The following is a 19,522-nucleotide window of genomic DNA, read 5'->3' as shown; positions in this document are numbered from 1 at the left end:
AGTGGGTAGTTTTGAGGGATGAAATAGTGAAGGCAGCAGCGGATCAAATAGGTAAAATGACAAAATCCATGGATAACACAGAAGATATTGAATTAAATTGATGAAAGGGGTAGGGGAAAAAAAAAGCATCGAATGAATCAGGTAAAAGGAATACAAACACCTAAAAAATGAGATTGACAGGAAGTACAAAATGGCTAAGTGGGGATGGTTAGAGGACAAATGTAAGGATTTAGAAGAATATTTCACTGCGGAGAGGGGGGGGGGGGGGGGTTGGAGGGTGGATAATGCCTACAGGAAAATCAGAGACAGAATAAAGAAAAGCGCTGTATGAATATCAAGAGCTCAGATGGCAAACCAGTACTAAGCAAAGAAGGGAAAGCTGAAAGGTGGAAGGAGTATGTAGATGATATACACAAGAGACGGACTTGAAGGCAATATTATAGAAATGGGAGGTATGATACTTCAAGAATAATTTGACAGAGCATTAAATGACCTAACTCAAAATAAGGCCTCTGGATTGGACGAAATCTCGTCAGAACTGCTGATAACCTTGGGGTAGCCAATCATGACAGAACTCTTCCATCTGGTGCGCAAGATGTATGCGACAGGTGAAATATCCTTAAACTTTAAGAAGAATATAATAATTCCAATTTCAAAGAAAGCAGTTGCTGTCAGGTGTGAAAATCCGTTAGTTTAATAAGTCATGTTTGCAAAATACTAATGTGAATTATTTACAGAGCAATGGAAAAACTGGTAGAAGCAGACTTTCAGGAAAATAATTTTGGATTTTAGAGAAATGTAGGAACATGTGAGGCGATACTGAGGCTATGACTAAGGAGATACGTTAGGGAAAGCAAACTTAAGTTTTTAGCGTTTATAGACTGAGAGAAAGCTTTTGACAATGTTGACTGTAATACTGTCTTTGAAATTCTGAAGGTAGCAGGTGTAAAGTAAAAGGAGTGAAAGGCTATTTACAACTTGCGTAGAAGTTAGATGGCAGTTACAAGAGTTGAGAAGCATGGAAGGGGAGCAGTGGTTGAGAAGGTAGTCAGACAGGGTTGTAGCCTGTTCTTGATGTTATTCAGTCTGTACACTGAGCAAGCAGCAAAGGAAACCAAAGAAAAATTTGGAGTAGGAATTAAAGCTCAAGGAGAATAAATAAAAATCTTGAGGTAATTCTCTCTGAGACACCAAAAGGTTTGGAAGAGCTGTTGAACGGAATGGACAGTGTCTTGAAAGGAGGCTGTAAGTTGAACATCTACAAAAGCAAGACAAGAATTATGGAATGTAATCACATTAAGTGAGGTAATGCTGAGGGAATTAGATTAGGAAATGAGGCACTTCCAGCAGTAGATGAACTTTGTTATTTGGGCAGCAAAATAACTGGTGAAGAATGAAGTAGAGAACATATAAAATGTAGACTGGAAATGACAAGGAAAGCATTTCTGAAGAAAAGGAATTTGTTAACATCGAATGTAGACTTAAATGTTAGGAAGTCTTTTTTGAAGGTATATATCTGGAGTATAGGCATATGTGGAAGTGAAACTTGGATGATAAACAGTATACACAATTACAAAAGAAGAGAATAGAAGATTTTGAAATATGGTGCTGCAGAAAAATGCTGAATGCAAATCACATAACCAATGAGGAAATACTTAATAGGACTGGGGTGACAGTAAATTGGTGCCACAACTTCACCACAAGAAGGGATTGGTTGATAGGACACATTCTGAGACATGAGTTTAATATTGGAGTGAAGGGCGGGGGGGAAGAAGACAACGATGATGACAATGACATTTCACACTTTTCAAATATATGTTGTTCAACATGCTTGAGCCACAAAAAGAACATAATGATCAGAGAACAACATGTACCAAATTCAGTAGATGCTAAATCCACTCTCCTCCATGTTACCATTATCTAACACTGTCTAAGTCAACTCTGACACATTTGTTGCCCAAAATACATTATATTTTAAGAGTCCATCTTCCAGTACCTACTAGAACAGGACATAGTTGAAATTAGTATTAACATGACTATCTTTATTGAAATTATTTTTTCAGGTTTAATTTATATCTTGTTTTCAGAAAATAATTACCTATGTAAAGATATATAGCCTTAATGGTTAATAAAAAAAGGTTGAAAATTTTGGTAGTATGAAAAATAGTAGCTTCCTATTTTCTGTAAAATTGATTTCATTATCAGTAGAAAAATTAGAAATGATGATAGAAATTTTGTTTACGTGAAAACTTAAGCATAACAATATTACATTGACTATAAATATGTTTTTTGATCATTTAATTTGACAGTTGTGATTACTAATTTTTGTGGAACATGCTTCATATTATGAAACAAACTGATACAAATAATAAAAACATATTATCAGAAAAATAGTATACAGATAAAAAATATATAATTCAGTAAGAAAATTAACCTAGCCTGGCCAGAATGTATACCGTATTTACTTGAATCTAAGCTGCACTCGAATATAAGCCGCATCTGAAAAATGAGACTCGAAATCAAGACAAAAAAAATTTCCCAAATCTAAGCTGCACCTGAAATTTGAGACTCTGAAATTCAAGGGAAGAGAGAAGTTTTTGACCCCACCTCGAAATCGAAACAAAGTTGGTCCATTGTAACATGAGACACAATTTAGGTCGAGTTGAAGAAGATACAGCTACAGTAGTTTCGTTCGAGTCATAACCTTAGCAGTTAAGCTTTACCAGGTACCATTGCTATGCGTCAGGCGCTCTGTCCATATTTATACCCGTACCCTTCCTTTCCCCCCCATGAACCATGGACCTTGCCATTGTTGGGGAGGCTTGCAAGCCTCAACGATACAGATAGTCGTACTGTAGGTGCAACCACAACAGAGGGGTATCTGTTGAGAGGCCAGACAAACGTGCGGTTCCTGAAGAGGGGCAGCAGCCTTTTCAGTAGTTGCGAGCAACAGTCTGGATGACTGACTGACCTAGCCTTGTAACACAAACCAAAATGGCATTGCTGTTCTGGTACTGCGAACGGCTGAAAGCAAGGGGAAACTACAGCCGTACTTTTTCCCAAGGGCATGCAGCTTTACTGTATGATTAAATGATGATGGCGTCCTCTTGGGTAAAATATTCCGGAGGTAAAATAGTCCCCCATTCGGATCTCCGGGCGGGGACTACTCAAGAGGATGTCATTATCAGGAGAAAGAAAACTGGTGTTCTACGGATCGGAGCGTGGAATGTCAGATCCCTTAATGGGGCAGGTAGGTTAGAAAATTTAAAAAGGGAAATGGATACCGTATTTCCTCGAATCTAAGCCGCACTTTTTTTCCGGTTTTTGTAATCCAAAAAACCACCTGCGGCTTAGAATCGAGTGCAAAGCCAGCGGAAATTCTGAAAAAAGTTGGTGGGTGCCGCCACAACTTACTTCTGCCGTCGAATATATGTAGCGCTACACAGGCATGCTTTGTAGGCACAAAGATAAATACTGGCGCCAAAACCTCTGCGTCAGTAAATAAATTTAAAAAAAAAAGGTGGAAGACGAGCTATTTTCAATGTACTACGAAAATCCGACTGGCAAGACTGTTCGGGGTGTTTGTCAATATGGCCAACTCTACCTTCGAATTTTTTCGTATATGTGAAAAGAGATGGTTGCTATAATAGGAACTTTTATAAATTGTGCATCACATGCAGTATTCTCGTCACCATAAGAATAATACGCGTATAAACATTTTGCCATGTATTGTTTCATGTTTGCTGCTATCTCATTTAAATCCGGTCTGCCTAATAAACTACGAAACTAGAGTGAGACAACAGCAAACGTGGAAGAATATAAATATCATGTCATGTTTATATTCGTATTATTCTTATGCTTATTAGTGATACAGTCAGAAATGAAGCACGGCAATTGACTAGATTTTTAAATCTAAGATGACTCTAATTTCTGTGTAGAATGTAATGTACTAAAGAGGCGCCTGCAAAGATTTTCAAACGGAGAAAAATTTTCGCTAAACTCTCATTCAGAACATCTTCTATCATACGCAGTCTATTATTTGCTTCTTGTTGATCATTATCAAAGAAAGCAGCAGTGTAAGTAACAACAAATAGCAGTTTCTTGCCATTGTTTCGCTAATGAGACGATTCCTCTTTTTTTTTAAAAAAAAAAAAAAAACCCCGGCGGTAGCGCGCACAAAAGCAAGCCATGCAAGCCAGGCCGTAAACACGCACTATCAGAATGCGACAAACAATGCATGACACAGTACAGTAACGCATTTTCAGCTTAGAGTGACGTAAACACCTTAAACAAAGAAAACTGCGCTTATCAGATCAAAGAAAAATAAGCTATCAATTCAAACCAGACGAAGCACGTGGAAAAGGAAGGGTACCCGTATAAATACGGACGGAGCGCCTGACGCATAGCAATGGCTATCTCGTAAAGCTTAACTGCTAACTTACGACTCGAACCAAACTACTGTAGCTGTATCGTCATTCATTCGACCTAAATTGTGTCTCGTATTACAATGGACCAACTTTGTTTCGATTTGGAGATGCAGCGTATAATTTTTCTCTCCCCTTGAATTTCGAGTCTCAAATTTCAGGTGTGGCTTAGATTCGGGAAAACATTTTTTTCCTCGATTTAGAGTCTCATTTTTCAGGTGCGGCTTAGATTCGAGTGCGGCTTGGATTCGAGTAAATACGGTAGGTTAAAGTTAGATATAGTGGGAATTAGTGAAGTTCGGTGGCAGGAGGAACAAGACTTTTCGTCAGGCGAGTACAGGGTTATAAATACAAAATCAAATAAGGGTAATGCAGGAGTAGGTTTAATAATGAATAAAAAATATCAATGCGGGCAAGCAACTACAAACAGCATAGTGAGCGCATTATTGTGGCCAAGATGGACACGAAGCCCACGCCTACTACAGTAGTAAAAGTTTATATGCCAACTAGCTCTGCAGGTGACGAAGAAATTGATGAAATGTATGATGACAAAAGAAATTATTCAGGTAGTGAAGGGAGACGAAAATTTAATAGTCATGGGTGACTGGAATTCGAGAGTAGGAAAACGGAGAGAAGGAAACATAGTAGGTGAATGTGGATTGGGGCTGAGAAACGAAAGAGGATGCCTCCTGGTAGAATTTTGCGCAGAGCATAACTTAATCATAGCTAACACTTGGTTTAAGAATCATGAAAGAAGGTTGTATACATGGAAGAACCCTGGAGATACTAAAATGTATCAGATAGATTATATAATGGTAAGACAGAGATTTAGGAACCAGGTTTTAAATTGCAAGACATTTCTGGGGGAACCTGTGGACTCTGACCACAATCTATTGGTTATGAACTGTAGATTAAAACTGAAGAAACTGCAAAAAGGTGGGAATTTAAGGAGATGGGATCTGGATAAACTGACTAAACCAGAGGTTGTACAGAGTTTCAGGGAGAGCGTAAGGGAACAGTTGACAGGAATGGGGGAAAGAAATACAGTAGAAGAAACTCTACCATCTGGTGAGCAAGATGTATGAAACAGGCGAAATACCCTCAGACTTCAAGAAGAATATAATCCAATCCCAAAGAAAGCAGGTGTTGACAGATGTGAAAATTATCGAACTATCAGTTTAATAAGTTACAGCTGCAAAGTACTAACGCGAATTCTTTACAGACGAATGGAAAAACTAGTAGAAGCTGACTTCGGGGAAGATCAGTTTCGTAGAAATGTTGGAACACGTGAGGCAATACTGACCCTACGACTTACCTTAGAAGCTAGATTAAGGAAGGGCAAACCTACGTTTCTAGCATTTGTAGACTTAGAGAAAGCTTTTGATAATGTTGACTGGAATACTCTCTTTCAAATTCTGAAGGTGGCAGTGGTAAAATACAGGGAGCGAAAGGCTATTTACAATTTGTACAGAAACCAGATGGCAGTTATAAGAGTCGAGGGGTATGGAAGGGAAGCAGTGGTTGGGAGGGGAGTGAGACAGGGTTGTAGCCTCTCCCCAATGTTATTCAATCTGTATATTGAGCAAGCAGTGAAGGAAACAAAAGAAAAATTTGGAGTAGGTATTAAAATCCATGGAGAAGAAATAAAAACTTTGAGGTTCGCCGATGACATTGTAATTCTGTCAGAGACAGGAAAGTACTTGGAAGAGCAGTTGAACGGAATGGACAGTGTCTTGAAAGCAGGATATAAGATGAACATCAACAAAAGCAAAATGAGGATAATGGAATGTAGTCGAATTAAGTCGGGTGATGCTGAGCGAATTAGATTAGGAAATGAGACACTTAAAGTAGTAAAGGAGTTTTGCTATTTGGGGAGCAAAATAACTGACGACGGTTGAAGTAGAGAGGATATAAAATGTAGACTGGCAATGGCAAGGAAAGCGTTTCTGAAGAAGAGAAATTTGTTAACATCGAGTATAGATTTAAGTGTTAGGAAGTCGTTTCTGAAAGTATTTGTATGGATTGTAGCCATGTATGGAAGTGAAACATGGACGATAAATGGTTTGGACAAGAAGAGAATAGAGGCTTTTGAAATGTGGTACTACAGAAGAATGCTGAAGATTAGACGGGTAGATCACATAACTAATGAGGAGGTATTGAATAGAATTGGGGAGAAGAGGAGCTTGTGGCACAACTTGACTAGAAGAAGGGATCGGTTGGTAGGACATGTTCTGAGGCATCAAGGGATCACCAGTTTAGTATTGGGGGGCAGTGTGGAGGGTAAAAATCGTAGAGGAAGACCAAGAGATGAATACACTAAGCAGATTCAGAAGGATGTAGGTTGCGATAGGTACTGGGAGATGAAGAAGCTTGCACATTATAGAGTAGCATGGAGAGCTGCATCAAACCATTCTCAGGACTGAAGACCACAACAACACAGTGCAATTGATTACAAAATAGGATCAGTGTCAGATGTACGTGGCGGAGAACAATGGAAAAATTGAAAAGTCAATCCAGAAGTTCTGATCTTCTCCTATGCTAACCATTCCTTAAATCTTTGTGGAGTTCATGCATTATGATTTGTTCCCTCAACTGTTTTGGAACTGTAGGGAAGGTATCTAAATTCTTCTCGTAATCTTCATATAGATGAGAATTAGTTGCAGGAAAGGGGGACAGGAAAAAGTTGGAAGTAATTGTCTGATACTTGCTAGAGCACTTATCACAATTGACTTAGTCATAAAAGAATGCATGGAAACAGTTGTGAGCAATTTGGAAGATATGCGAGATCCATTCAAAGCAAACCATGATATTAGGTGTGCAGTGAGCAGTCTCCTTCCAGCTGTAAATTAGTTTTACCTTTTTGACATACATGAATTTTTCGCTCCATTTTAGATGAAGTTAGTGTCGGCCAACAATATCTACAGTTTCCAAAAATGACTTTGGGAAAAGGGCTCTCCAAAATTAAAAACCCTGAATGAGCATTTTGTGGTGGGACGAGCTACAATTATATACAGTGCTGCTACGTTTGGCCGTAAAAAAATGCACTGATATGGACTTTGACATGGACTGACGAGAGAGGAGGGGGTAAATAAAACAGCGCTGGCTGAACTGGCTCATGATATTGGATTGTTGAGTCAAGAAGTAGTTCACCAATCGATGTTTGAATGCAAAAACTAATTTAGACAAGAATTGTCTCAATGATACATGGCCATGAAGGATGTTTGGTCATCCTGTGGTGAATACCAAGGCGTCGCTGTGTTCTATGACAGAGAGCAAAAGAACGAAAGCTCCATATAGTGTTTGATAAACTTTTATTTAACTTGATGTTCATAACTAATCCAAAGCAGTAAATAGTAAAAGTCATTAAGCTAGGCTGAGTCCATATATGCACAGTACTAGCAGAAGCTGGGTGTTGAGGCACAATGAGTAGGCTAGACTAGATAGACCAAGAGGTGCGACTTGCAGTGTCCTTTAACTTGGATCCGTGGTGGGTCTGACTGCAGATTGGCTGTGCAATCACATGATTGTGCCAACTTCAGAACATGGACTGGCTTGGCATGGTATTGATGGTGAACAATACCCCATTCCTGCCCCCCCCCCCCCCCCTCCCCCAAACCTCTTTGCCACCGTTGTGTTCTTCTGCCGCCAGAAATGAAGGCTGGGGTGAGGGTGGGGAGGTAGTCTGGATGCAGATAGCACTGAAGAGGCAGTTGCCAACCTTCATTTGAAAATGGATAGAAACACAGGCTAAAGATACAGTTCAAGGGTGCTTAATCGCACCCAAGAACAGTGCATCTTCTTCCGTTGGTGGAGGTGCAGTGTCGACTTTGTGGTCCACCGCACTCCACCGAATGGCGGCAGAGTGAAGGAAGTCCGAGGTCCATTGCAATAATAGTGACAGCACTGAATTGACAACCAAGGGCTCCATGTAGGGTGCTAGTGGTGCAGAACCCAAGGGAGGTGCAGGAAGCGAAGTCTGTGGTCCCTTTTGTCACTGACGCTGCAAATGAAAAATCTGTGGCAGGATCATGTAACACACAAAATCAAAGTTGATTCTGAAGGTGCTTTTGCAACCTATTGGGACCCTCTACAACATATAGTGAGCGCCACAAGACTCTGGTGATAACGCCTTGTTACCAGTGCCTGCGTCAGACAAAAACAGAGCAAATCATGCCATTAAACTCAGAGCAGTGCAGAGGAGGGACGGACAGCTACAGAGGATGCAACAGCTGAAGTTGTCCATTGTCGGTGTCCAGTATGAAAGCAAGAATCTTCTGGGATATCGAACACCAAATCAGTGCCAGTTGGGAGGTGAGAAAGACTGCCAGCAGTAGAATGCTTAGCTGTTGGTCTGTACACAGTTTCTTACTGATAATTGGAGAGGAGCAGATACCAACACTGCAGCTTTTTCACCTTGCATGGAGCGATTGACTTTGAAGGGCTGAACAATCTCAGCCTGTTAGGAGTGCATGATTTATTTACACTTTAACTCAGCATCTGAGAGGTTTTAAACAACTTCCTGAAATTGGAAAGATGTTCTTCCGGAGGATGACATAAAACTATGATTCTGTCCAAATAGTTCATACAAGAAGGAACCATAGCAGTCAACTGCTTTAAGTAACATTGAACATTGCAGGTGTGGACTGACTGCAAAGGGCAACAGCAGAAATTTAAATGACCCCATGTGGGTGTTGATCACAAAAGCTGGTTGTGACTGTTCATCCAAGGCAAGCTGCAGATAAGTGTCACAGAGATCAGTCTTGGGGAAGAGGTGACCCTGCAAATAAGTGTCACAGAGACCAGTCTTGGGGAAGAGGTGACCTGCACCAGGGTTGTCCATGAGTTTGTCAGGCCCTAAAAAAGGAAGAAAGTCAATCACAGTCTGTGGATTTACCACTGTCTTGAAATCTACACACAAGTGTAATTTGCCATATGGCCACTTCATAAACACAAAATTGGATGTCCAATGACTGGCTGTTACAGGGGAAATCACGCCACTGTCCTGCAAAGAGAAGAGTTCTTGTGCCACTTGATCTGTTATAGCATAAGTGACGAACTATGCTTGTCAAACCCGTGGTTGCACATTGTCTTTCGTGGTAATGCGGGCCTTGAAATTGTTAGCTTTGCCTAGGCTATCTTGGAAAATGTCACAAAATTCAGCAAAAGATCAAACCAATCAATACTAAAAATATTTTCAATTTCATATTAGCACAAAACTGTAAACAATACTTTTTTTTAACATTTACAAAATGTAGCAGGTAGGCTGCAAGCATCTAGGCCAGGAATATCATGACCATCGTTTGCAGAAATAGTTGTATGTGACTTAGCTTGGGCTTGCCTAGCAGTTCGTATATGGGTCTGTTCAAGAGTGTCACAGATGCGCCAGTGCCTACTTGCATACGTATTTTCTGTTTGGCAATCTACTAATGGAAAAAGTTTGACTACTTCACTGTCACCCTTGAGTTTCACTGAGCAGCACTAGAATCTCTACTTCACTTTGAAAATATTGCATTTCCTGATCCATCAGAGAATGTGCAGAGTGCTTGTCAGATATGCGTTTCTGCAAAGAGACAGATTGAACATTTATGTCTCTGCCTGCCACAGTGGTAGTCCTAGCAAGGGCACATCTGCTGCTTTTGTGCCATGAAACATCGAGGCAGGATTTAAACCAGCTAGCCTGCTGCCTAGCATTCTGGTGTTGTTCACGATGCTGCCCTGGCTGTGACTTTGCATTCTGTGGCATGTGAAAATGCAGGGCGCAACTGTTTAACATTACTTTGAGCCACACAAAGAAGAGCAGAATAGTAGTCTACCACAGCACTAATGTTAGTCCTGATGCTCCACTAATTCCAAAACCTTTTGCAAACTAGGGTCAGGATACTTAAGAATCGGTTCATGTTTACAAGGATCTGACACATTGCATAATGGCATTACTAATCTTGGCATCACTACAGTAATGTCTGCACTCATGTTAGAATTTGCACTGCCGTGTAAGTCCTTGTAAGTCAGCACCCAGTGCTTGTGTGTCTAATTGAAATGCCTGCACAAGCGAAAGAATGTGTAATGTGCAGCTGTCACATTAATCTGCTCAAAGTAGTACTTGTCTAGTCCAGCATTTAGTTCATAAGGAACATTTTCAGGGAGTAGGGCTGTGGGGGAAAAGTTTGCAGACCAATCTGTACACTGAAACACCAACTGTTGCGAGAAAATATGGTTGCCTGTCCCTGCCTTCAATGTGATTCCCCTGGAAGTGCGAGGTGAGCTGTGTGTGGTACTCAAACCATTCCTCTTGTTGAGAATCAAATGCGTGGAATGGCAGTGCAGAAACAGGCTCTGCCTGCTGTGGTGGTGCTGTTTGCTAGCATCACTAGCAGTCTGTTTATGGAGTCTGTAAGCTGTTGCAACTGCTGTGTGTGCAACTGAATAATCAGAGTTAATAACAGTTCTGCCTAGGCCCCAGCCATGATCAGTGTGGGAGAAGGGGGGAGGGGGGCAAGCTTGCTTACAAATACAGCACAGCCACTAAGCTATGGTGGGATAATGTGCTAATTAAAGTCACTATACAAAGCATCCTTCAAAATAATACACGATTCAGGGTGAATGTTCTCTAACACAAAACGATGTTAGCACACAGAAGGAATGTGACAGGCAAGCACGGCAAGAAGTAATAAATGCTCTCGTGGAAACCAAAAACAGCAAACCCAATGTTCTTGTCAGGAAGCAAGACAACCAACTGAATGATGTTCCCAATGTTCTATTTTGACTAGAAGTTGGACCACGCAGAAAATAAACATAGTTTTACCTCATCACCAGTTGTTTATTTCTCCCATGGTGGATGCCAAGGAGTTGGTGGCTTCTATGACTGAAAGCACAAGAATGAAATTCACATACAGTGTTTGATATACTTTCAATTAACGCGGTTTCCAGTATCAAGTCCAAAACAGTAAACGTCCTTGAGCGAGGAAGAGTCTGCATATCTGCAACAGTAGCAGAGTCTAAGTGTTGAGGCACAACATTATACTGTACAACAGTATACTGCGAACTAGACTAGACTAGACGAGACAGACAGGGAAGTGTGGTGTGCAGCATCCTTTAAGTCGGCTCCATGGCAGTGCTGGCCGAATGGGCTGATGAGGGCGTGTCTCGTAGCCGGCTGCAGATTGGCTGTGCATTCACATGGTTGCTGCCAACTTTGGCCCATGGACTGGTTTGGCACGGTATTGATGGCGAACAATACCACGAAGGAAATCAAAATTTTACAAATTTTTGAAACTAAATCTATACTTGAAGCTTTCAGTGACGCTCTGGCTTAGCACTGGAGAATCAGGTAGAAATTTGTGGGGAGTTTGATAAGGAACAGGTACTGCAAGAAATAAACAGGTATCGTAGGCACCTGCTTACAGCCGATACAAGTGTGGTTGTTGCTGCTAGGTGGACAGCATAAGAAATCCTTCAACTTATAATTAAATGGGACTTCACTGAATCATTATCCTGTGCATCACTTATAATCCAATACTTCGTCTAGAGAAGTTTTTCTAAACTGAAACTAATAAAAAAAATTTTCTTCACTCTACAATGAATTGAAAATGACTAGCCAATATCGCCATTTTATCAATTGAAAGAAAAGATCCAAATTAAATAGATTTCAACATCATTTGAGAATTTCAGTTAAATGAAGGTGTGAAAACATGTAGCATGTATAGCAGTATCAATAATAACTATCTCGTGCTATGGTTACAAAACTAATGGATATTAAACTAATTATACATGCTTTATTTCCAGACACACAAAACAAAAGGTAATTTCTTTGTTCTATTCTTTATTATTTCTTTGTACTCTACCCGGTGGTCACTGTGCTGCACACTGATTCATATTCTAAGTTTCTCACCTGTGTCTTTAAGTATGTATATTACAATTATTAGAGCATAGAGTAAAATGGTATGTATATTTGATGTTTTTTTGCCAGCCGATTCACATTTTACAAAATGTACGCTACATAGTCCGCAACTTCTAAGCAGTCCTGGGGCCTCATTTTGTTTGCCGCCTCGGGTCTCTGATGGGCTTAGTTCACTGGGCTATTTATATTTCCACCAGTGGTACTGTACTTTCAGTATTTTAATATATAATTGTTATTTCAGTGCACTGGCTTTCAAATCATGTCCATACAGCCATATCAGTAGTGGAAAGACAATACTGCAATATGCCAGTGTGTTAGAAGTGACTTCTGTGTCAGTAATGGCAATAGGAAAGTAAGGACAATGCAACACCCAGTCACAGGGTGGAGAAAATCTCATACCTGGCTGGGAATCGGACCCAGGTCCTTCCGATTAGCAATCTGTTGAGCTTATCCCGCAGCTACTGAGGTGGCCTGCTGTACTATACAATGTCAGATAACAACATTCTGACACCGTGATAAGGCTGTAGTACTGAGCAGCTGAAATACAAGTCTAACATTGAAGAAGTATGCGATAGTTCCCACTTAGTTTTGTGTTTTGTTTGCCCTTGTCTGTAGTGAAAGATAATGCTCCAGACTTTCAAGGCACCCAGAAATTTTATGTTGTTCTATCTGACAAGTCTGTGGAGACTATTTCTGCACTTGTCAGTCCATTACATTTTGGGCTGGGTTCAGTTCCCAAAGTTGTTGAAGGAGACTGAGTTGATTTTCACTGTAAAAAAGGTAAATATACAGATCAACAGGAACATTATGACAACCTACCTAATAGTTGGTTTGTCCATCTTCGGCATGGGTGACGTTGGAGAAATGTTACGGCATGGAAGCAGTGAGGCTTTGGTACGTCTCTGGATGGGGCTGGCACCACATCTGCATGTATAAACTCTGATGCCACATTCAGTCACATTCCAGATGTGTTCAATCAGGTTCATATATGCCAGGTTGGGGGGCCAGCACATCAATGGAACTCACAACTGTTTACTTTGAACCACCCCATCACACTCCTGGCCTTGTCACATGTCACATTATCTTGTTGAAAAGTGCCATTGCTATTGAAACATGATCGTCATCAAGGGGTTTATATGGTCTGCGACCAATGTATGATTCTCCTTGGCCATCGTGGTGCTATGCTCGAGCTCCACTTGACCCATGAATGCCCGCTTGAGTGTTCCCCAGAGCATAAGGGAGCCACCGCCAGCTTGTCTCCGTTCCATGCGTGTGCAGGTGTTGAGGAGCTGTTTCCCTGAAAGACGACGAATTCACACCCCTCCCCATTGGTATGATGAAGAAGGTATCGGGATTCATCAGATCATGCAACACACTTCCAGTGTGCCAAAATTCGGTGTCTGTCATCATGTGCCCATTTCAGTCATAGCTTCAGATGCCGTGGTGTTAACGTAGCCCCATGTATGGGTCATCGGCTGTGGAGGCCCATTGTTACAAGCATTTGGTGCTCTGCACGTTCACACACACTTGTACTCTGCCCAGCATTAAAGTCTGATGTTACTTCCACCACAGTTCACCATCTGCCCTGTTTTACCAATCTGCCCAGCCAAGGACGTCCAACATATATAATGAGGGGTGGCTGCCCAACCCCCATGATGTTGAATGTGGTTTCACCTTGGTTTCGCCAAGTGTTGAAGACACTCACCACAGCACTCCTCGAACACCCGACAAGTCGTGCATTTTCCGAAATGTTTGTGTGAGCTCTTGGGCCATCACGATCTGCCATTAGTCAATCTCGGATAGGTCACACACCTTCCCCATTCTACACACACAGCATGCTCGCTGATGCTACATACACCATGCATGTGTCTGACGAGCATTTGTTCCTTGCCAGGTGATACTGCTATTGCCTGATTGGGTTTATATCGATAGTAGGATGGTGGCCGTGATGTTCTAGCTGATCAGTGTATAGTATCTTCACAGACAGTTGTTATAATGTTGTCACGTTCAGCTTAGTAGGAAAAATCCTTAAAAATGACGTTGCATCACATGTCACATTAATAGAACAGCTGGCTTATGTATTAATAGAACCAAAGAAATCGTACACTGTTACTACTTGCATTCACAAATGTTCATAATTTGTCTACATGTAACAGTGTAATTTATACCTTATTGTTATGTTTGCAATTGTGAAACCCATGCAACAGTTCTGAATTATAAGATTTAAAATTAAAACAGCAGTCAGCCACAAGCATGGATTTAAAAAGGTTATTCAAATTAAAGCCATTGATGGTTTCAGATTTATTGCAAATAATTCTTACATTTTTTCCTTGTTTTCCTGCTGATGTCATGTTTTGTACTCATGACTGGTTTTGTGCACTAAGATAAACAAAAAGTTCTAAGTGAGAAGATTATGAATTTAAACAAAAATTTGGCGTTGAAAATGATTGAAGATCTTTGAAACAGTTCATAATAATGTTAGACTTAACTACACTGAGGTGGTAGTTAATTGTACATGTCACTGCAATTTAACAGCTTAGATAAGAGTCTCTGTTGACTTCAGATGTGCAGAATGAAGGTTTGCATCAGTCTGAGACACATGCTTGGATAGCAAAATTGGCAGTGCACTGTTTGTGGGAAGACAAGGGTCCCAGTTTCAATCCTGGCCAGGCACACAGACTTAACTTGCCTCAGATGATTAGTTTGTTCACAACTAATAGTTAATTATCATAATCATGATCATCATAGTAATAATTTTTCTACTCAAGTAAGTGAGGTGCAGTTGTAGATCATCCACAAATCAGTGATTTGACTTTTCTAAATGTTAAATGGTTTCAGAATAAATGAATACATCAGTTGTAACATTGACGATTTCACTGAACAAACTTGAATGGCACAGTGATAAGGAAATAATCAAGAAATAAATTAAATCTCAGGACTTCCAAAAATGAATCTCTCTCTCTCTCTCTCTCTCTCTCTCTCTCCCTCTCTCTCCCTCTCCCTCCCCCCTTTTTTTTTAGTGAAGTAAAATAGAAGTAAAAGAAAGAGTTATAAATGAGAACTGATTTATGCAATGATTTTTTTAAAAACTTCAAATGGATTTGGGTGTGAATCAGTTCCCTGAGTGTTCAATCAGCACTTGGGATGCTTCTCCATCCATGGCCATGAATTCAAACGTATAAGTGATTCTTACATAAGTGAAACCTGACTAACTACTAAAACTGAAGATTTATTGTGTTTTAAGAATGTTTGTGTAGATGCTCACTGTGTCTGTCAGTGTAGTCTTTGTCCTGTTAGAGATTAGTGCTCAAGATCTAGCATGACAGGCAATATATCAAGAATGCTTTCAGTTGAAACTGCACTGCTTAACCCAGGAAGACATTGCGTTAAACATTTTTTCAGTCCAGAAAGTTGAAATTGATGGGTCATATTGCAGCCAGTCATGAAACATCGTTCATCAGCTTACTAGAAAAAAGAACTTCCCTGTATATACATATCAGTAGAAGTGAAAAGAAGTGGGGATGTGGGGGGAAAAAAGGAGTCTACAAAGCACCTCTGAAGTATTTCTGATACATCAAGTAACTGTTTGTGGGTACTATGTGTATTAGTTTGGTAGCTCTGCTGTTGCATACAACTTGAACACAAGTGGTTTGAGATTATTAAAATACATACTTTTAACAACGAACCTGTTACTTTATTTTATCAAAACCATCAGAGCAACCCTTCTAGAAACAATGCGCTGTTTGTATGCAATATATATTTCCAATATTGTATCCAGCACATCACAGCTTTTTATTTCTGAAATACTCATTATAATTCATAGTTAAATTAAATCAAAAGTGATTTTAATGCATATTTCAGTTTGTGTTAAATTATTTGTAATCTCACTTTTGTTTTGATTTTCAGTCAGAATTTTCTTTTCTTCCCACTGAAATATTTGTTACTGAATTTTTTTTTTTGTTACAGAACTTACTTGACCTGAAGGACAGGTTTGATCATTTCCTTCACAATTCATTTAATAATGATAAAATATTTAAGCAGATGATTGCATCAGACTTCGAACATTTTCTCAATTTGAATCCAAAGTCACCAGAATATTTATCATTATTTATTGATGACAAACTAAAGAAGGGAGTAAAAGGGGTGAGTATCATGTATTGGCACCTATGTATCTTAAACATTAAAATATTTCCGTGTCAAATATTAAACAGCTGTTGTTGGCAGAATTTCTTGTGGAAAATTCACCAGTCATTTTGCTTGTTATGTAGAGTCAGTGTGGTATTTATCTTTCAGAATTGTAGAAGGCAGAGTGTTGATTCGTGAATGATATTCAACAAGTCAAGATAGTTCAGTTGCTGATCTTCCATTAGATAACATAGTTTTATCTCTGGAGCAAACACTGTGGTGTCCATGAGTAATATCACTAAATAAACTACAGAAGGAATATATCATATAAATTATATTATTTTTACATCAGTTCATTAAAAAACATGAACTTCACTCTGTGTTTACTTCCAGATTACAATATATTTGTGAATTAATTGTGTTATTTGTATGTATTAAATCTAGTTTGAAATTTTCTTTGAGGCTACACTGTGCAAATGAATATGATCACTGACTAAAGTAGCATTATACATTTTCATCACATTAAGAATACGCGTAATTGTAAATATAGGTAACCACATGTTGAAATTATATTATTGAATTTCACTTTGTTGTGATGGGTTGAAATCAGTAAAATGGAAAAGAAATGGTCCAAGTTGAGAGCAAAATAGATGGCCAAAAACGTATGACCTAAGACAACCCTGGAAGTGAGATTCTCTCTTGCATGATGACATTTCAAAATTGTGGCTTTACGTGTTACATTACCAGTAATAACCAAACTCCCATGTATAAGACAACTTCAAACACGTGATAAGTTATAAAGTAACTTAATGTATGAAGTATTTGACTCTGTTTGTAGATGGAATACCCTTAGCATGTTTGCTTTATTAGTTTTGGATTATTCATTCACAGACTAATGAAGAAGTAGAAATATTAATGTCTGAAATTTATGCTTAATTTTAAGAAAAGCTAGTTCTTCACCCATCTGTGTTGATGAAGACATATCTCCTGAATTGAAATGTGTCGTACAGTCATATAATTTTGCGGGTACTTCCAGTGGTATATGTAGATAATGTTTGCAAACTGTGTTGTGAATAAAGTTATTAAGGAAATAATAAATAACATGAACAGTGAAACTTGTAGTAAATGATACACTTTTTTTCCTTTCCTGCAGGTGTCAGTGAGAAAAATGTTTTTCAAAGTTTAAAATTATTTGTGAAGTTTGTTGAAAGTCACTAACTGCTTTCATTCTGTAATGTTGGACGAATTTGGTCAGTGTAATTTGCATGCCATGAGTTATGCTGCCTTAAGACATATACACAGTTTATAACTATAATACTCCACTTATTGTGGTAAACCTTTAACATCAAACAAGTAATTTGTGACAGCATTTTAAATTTTTAAATTAGGTCAGTGACTAGATGAGATACTTAAAATCAAATTTGTGTTGCCACTGGAAGCCGTCAGATAGGAGACATTTTAGAGACCAACTACAGAATAGCTACTGAATTTACTGAGACTGTGGGAGGCCAGTAATTACCTTCCATTTTATTTGGTGATGCTTTTTATGAATATTTGCTAAACAATATGTCGTAAATTGGTATTACTAGTTTCCCTTTAATAATACCCAAACCACAAAATTGCGAGCATGTTCACATTTTTTTTTTTTTTTTTTTTTTTTTTTTACCTGACAGACTTTAACAATTGAAGTAGAATGATGTCTTTAAAGCTTTTGCTAGTGGTAGTTCTGCAATAGAGATTAGACTTCCTGCATCTTACAAAGTAATATACATGATAATTAAATGTTGTAAAAATTTTCTCTCGTATATGTACCATTGAAGCTTATGTTTTGTTTATTTTACAGATGACTGAACAGGAAATTGAGATGGTACTTGACAAGACTATGGTCCTTTTTAGGTTTTTACAAGAGAAAGATGTGTTTGAAAGATATTATAAGCAACATTTAGCCAAAAGATTATTGCTTAATAAATCAGTTAGTGATGATAGTGAGAAAAACATGATCTCAAAGTTAAAGGTACTGTATTCTTCATTCTGTAATTCTTGTCTTCTTGTAATTGGAATGCTGTTAAAATTTGTCTGCTTTGTTAATTCGATGCTGAGCTGCTGTGCATTTTTGTTTGTTAAAATAATTGTAATATAGCATTTCTTTTCCTACCATAACTTATTTTTCAGATTTTCTGTCCTGTGACAAACATTACAATAAATTGTGTAGAGCTTCCTTTACTCCACATATTCGTTGTTACATCACTAAGCTTCTCAGCATTTCCAATGTGCACCAATGGTAAGATTCTAGATTTTCTTGAAAAATACATCCTCCTCATGAAAGCTGTCCGTAGTTTTCTGTTGATTCCTTTACCATGGGCTTAGTGGGGGGAGGGGGGGGGGTGTCGGCTTGAAACAGTTCTTCTCTTCCAACACAGTACCAGAGGTTTAACACTTCACTCATTAACTGATGTAGTGGTGTTAAAAATTAGCACAAAGGTTAAGTGAGAGTTAGTCCTCAAGGCTCAGTCTTTCATTGCGTAGAATGGAGTTTTGCTCTTTCTGGCAGTAGTATATTAAATAAATTCAGAAAATTGATGCGAGTAGTTTTCCGGTAATCTATATATATATGGCTGGAAATTCACTGTGTTCGTCTCAGGTGATGAAAATATTGCATGCCAGCGGCTAGACACATCAACAGAACAAGCATTCAACTTGAGGATGCCGTACAAAACACATCAGCTGTTCCAGTTTTATGAACTGGAGAAATTTTTATCTTAATGCATTACTGTAATAAGTTTATTAGTCTCAAGAACAGTGTAACACTACGGATATAAAATATGATGAACAGATTCCATGATGGCAATAAAGTTTTTGACAGTTTGTTACAATAACTCCCAATACGAAGGATTCCACTGTGGTCTTGTGATTGCTTCTCTGTCTAGTAATCCAGAAATCCTGCTTCTGTCCCAGCAGTGATGTAATTTTTGAGTTAAAATCATCAGCTAATGTGGCTGGAGACTTCTGTTGTAAGGAGTTAGCTTCATTTTGCCAATGATCTTGTTAAAATAGGGCAGATCAGCAGATAAGTTTC

General features: G+C 38.9%; 1 protein-coding gene across 1 annotated transcript in view; it reads left to right on the top strand.

Annotated features, from left to right (window-relative positions):
• Positions 1–19,522, top strand: part of LOC126457507 (cullin-3) — a 225,411-nt gene that overhangs the window by 101,484 nt on the left and 104,405 nt on the right. The window contains exons 7-8 of the mRNA XM_050093842.1: positions 16,288–16,464; positions 18,290–18,460. Coding sequence (XP_049949799.1) covers positions 16,288–16,464; positions 18,290–18,460 — 348 coding nt within the window. The remainder of the gene's footprint in view (positions 1–16,287; positions 16,465–18,289; positions 18,461–19,522) is intronic.

This window comes from Schistocerca serialis, chromosome 2 (genome assembly GCF_023864345.2).
Source record: "Schistocerca serialis cubense isolate TAMUIC-IGC-003099 chromosome 2, iqSchSeri2.2, whole genome shotgun sequence".
Classification (NCBI taxonomy): Eukaryota; Metazoa; Arthropoda; class Insecta; order Orthoptera; family Acrididae; genus Schistocerca; species Schistocerca serialis.
Note: the sequence above shows the minus strand (reverse complement) of the source record. Positions and strands in the feature narration are given on the sequence as shown.